Source organism: Galeopterus variegatus, unplaced genomic scaffold, assembly GCF_000696425.1.
Source record: "Galeopterus variegatus unplaced genomic scaffold, G_variegatus-3.0.2 Scaffold2162, whole genome shotgun sequence".
NCBI classification, from domain to species: Eukaryota; Metazoa; Chordata; class Mammalia; order Dermoptera; family Cynocephalidae; genus Galeopterus; species Galeopterus variegatus.
Window position 1 is genome coordinate 128672 of NW_007728273.1, and position 2826 is coordinate 131497.

Genomic DNA, 2826 nt, shown 5'->3' on the forward strand with positions numbered 1-2826 from the left:
GTGCTGGACAGGGCTGTGATTCACGTCCTGGGCAGGCCACTGTGAGATTTCATCATGCTACTCAGAATGACAGCAATTTAAAACTTATGAATTGTTCATTTCTGGAATCTTCCACTGTTTTTGAACCATGGTTGACCACGTATAACCACTGTTTTTGAGCCTTGGTTGACCACATATAACTGAAACTGTGGAAGGTGAAACTGTGGATGGGGGTGGTGGTGATTATACCAGTGTTTCACTCATGAGTGTAATGACAAAAGTTCTTTCATTGGCTTTTTGGCCATTAAGAGTTTAAACCCCAAATGATTTTAAAATATTTTTCACATAGTTTGGTAGTTGTATGATTTCATTCATATATCAAGTTAGGGATCATCATTTATAACTTTGGTTTTTGTTTCAAAAAATTTTTTTTGTTTCTCTAAACTTAAAATAAGGGCCGGCCCAGTGGCTCACTGCTATAGTGCGCTGCTTGGGAAGTGCAGCGGCGCTCCCGCCGAGGGTTCGGATCCCACATGCAGACTGGTTCCTGCTCACTGGCTGAGCGAGGGGCGGGAGCAACACCGAGGGCTGCGATCCCGTTGCCGGTCCCGGTCCGGTACAGGGGCGACACTGAGGGTTGCAATCCGTTGCCGGACACAGAAAAAGACAAAAAATAAATAAATAAATAAATAAATAAAAATAAAGTGCGTGCTTGTTTTGAAATTCTAACAGACAACAATACTGTATTTTCTATGGTTTAAATTATATACTTGGAATGGTTTTATTTTTGATGCTTCTTTGTATCTCCCAAACATCATGATGCCTTTGTTTGTTTTCTCAGCACGATTACGTGGTGTTCATGACGGTCTGTTCACTGGACAAATAGATGCTGTGGATACTCTTAATGCTACTTATAGAGTAACTTTTGATAGGGCGGGGCTTGGAACCCATACCATCCCTGACTACGAAGTTCTTGTAAGTAGTATTTTATAATACATTTGTATTTTATGCCTATTAAATATGTTATGTAAAGTTTTCTTAGAAACTGTATTTTATGGTAGAATCAAGACTACAAGGGCTGGCCAGTTAGCTCGGTTGGTTCAAGCATGGTGTTATAATACCAAGGTCAAGGGTTCAGATCCCTTGTACCGGCCAGCCACCAAAAAAAAAAAAGAAAAGAAAAGAAAAGAAAGAAAGACTTTTCACAAAGGAAAGGACCCTTAGGGGTTCCCAGCCCTGTCTACTGGAGCAGAACTATGCTTAAGTCTTCTGTTTTCCAGAAGCTAGGATCCCTCTAATGTACTTACCCATACACCACTTTCATGTAACAGAACTGATCACTCCTGACTAAATAATCTTGGGGAAGAAGCTACAAAACATTTTCATTCCAGATGTTAGATTAAAGTTAGTCCTCTTGCAGAATGCTTTTAAACATATGAAGTAACATCTTACATCTTGATTTGTTCTCGTTTATCCTCAGAGTCACTCAGGGTGGGTGTTAATTACCTTCACTTTTTGTGTGAATGAAATAGAGACATAAATCCATTAAATTTATTCAAGGCTGTAGAGCTGGTTTCCTGTCAACCTAGACTAGAATTCAGATCTTTTGAATTTCTGGTATACGCCATTAATTTACCAGACCATTACTTTGTGGTCTTGCTTGATTTAGCAATGTCATGGAAATTACATACCCTACGAATAAGTTAAAATAATTTTAAGAACTAGTATAACTCTGCAATCTGATAAAGTTTTTAAAAAAAGAATAATGAACTTTTTGTAACAAAATAGTTTTCCTCTAAGCATTATAGAAATAAAATTTTTCACTTTTAGGCTCCGTTTTTTCATTTCTTTGTTATGAACTTGATTTTAAAAGATTATGACCTTATAATTAAAAATAAAAAATGTTTTTACCTCCTTAGTGCAAAAATAGAAGAATCTTCTTTTTTGATACGTATTTTCATTCTTTTTAAAAAGTATGACTCTGTTTATTGTGAGGGTTTTCTTATTAAACATCCCTTTTAGACAGCAACAATAGGGGAGAAAGAAAATTTGGATTAAATATAGTGCAAAGTACACCACTCTTAAGTGTTTATATTAAAGGATGGAATCTTCAAACCTCCCCTTTCAAAAAGGAAAATTGCTTTTCTATTTTATTAATGTGATTTTCTTTATGAGATTATGCAAACATTTCTCCCTGGCTATATAAGAGTTAACTTTAATTACAGTAAGATATATTCAGGTAATGTAAATACAGACAACCAAAGGTGGCCAAACAACACTTTAACATTAATCTTTGATTCTCCAAACCTGTTTTGATTCTTCAGTCTTTTTTTTTTTTTTTTTTTCCTTAATTCTTCTTTGTAGGTTCAACCTTTTAGCATCAAAGTAGTGTTTCCATAGTTGGACTTCAATTCTAGCCTTTGATCTTTGTGTAATAATATACACGATAAGCCATAGAATATGAGTGGGTATATTTCTGAAGCTGAAATATAATGTTTATAAAGCTTGAATAATTGGTAAATTTCTTTAAGTTTTGTGGGTTATTTTATTTTCCCAAAGAGTAATGAGCCTCATGAGACGATGCCAATTGCTGCCTTTGGACAAAAACAGCGGCCTTCTCGATTTTTTATGACCCCACCACGGTTACATTATACTCCTCCTCTCCAGTCACCAATTACGGTGAGTAGTATTTTAGAAATGTCATCAGTAATTTAATTGATTATTATGAATGTGAACTATGTCCTTATGAAATACACATCTGTTACAGCAACTTCAGGAGGTACCCACATTATTTTGAACTGCCAAATCTTTTTTTTTTTTTTTTTTTTTTTTTTTTTTTTTTTTTTT

General features: G+C 35.1%; 1 protein-coding gene across 3 annotated transcripts in view; it reads left to right on the plus strand.

Moving 5' to 3' along the window:
* Positions 1-2826, plus strand: part of LIN9 (lin-9 DREAM MuvB core complex component) — a 75977-nt gene that overhangs the window by 28472 nt on the left and 44679 nt on the right. For all 3 annotated transcript variants that reach the window (XR_551077.1, XM_008580790.1, XM_008580791.1), the window contains 2 exons: positions 821-954; positions 2539-2658. Coding sequence is in view for 2 of the 3 variants with exons in the window: in XM_008580790.1 (XP_008579012.1) it covers positions 821-954; positions 2539-2658 (254 nt within the window). In the remaining variant the exon portion in view is untranslated. The remainder of the gene's footprint in view (positions 1-820; positions 955-2538; positions 2659-2826) is intronic.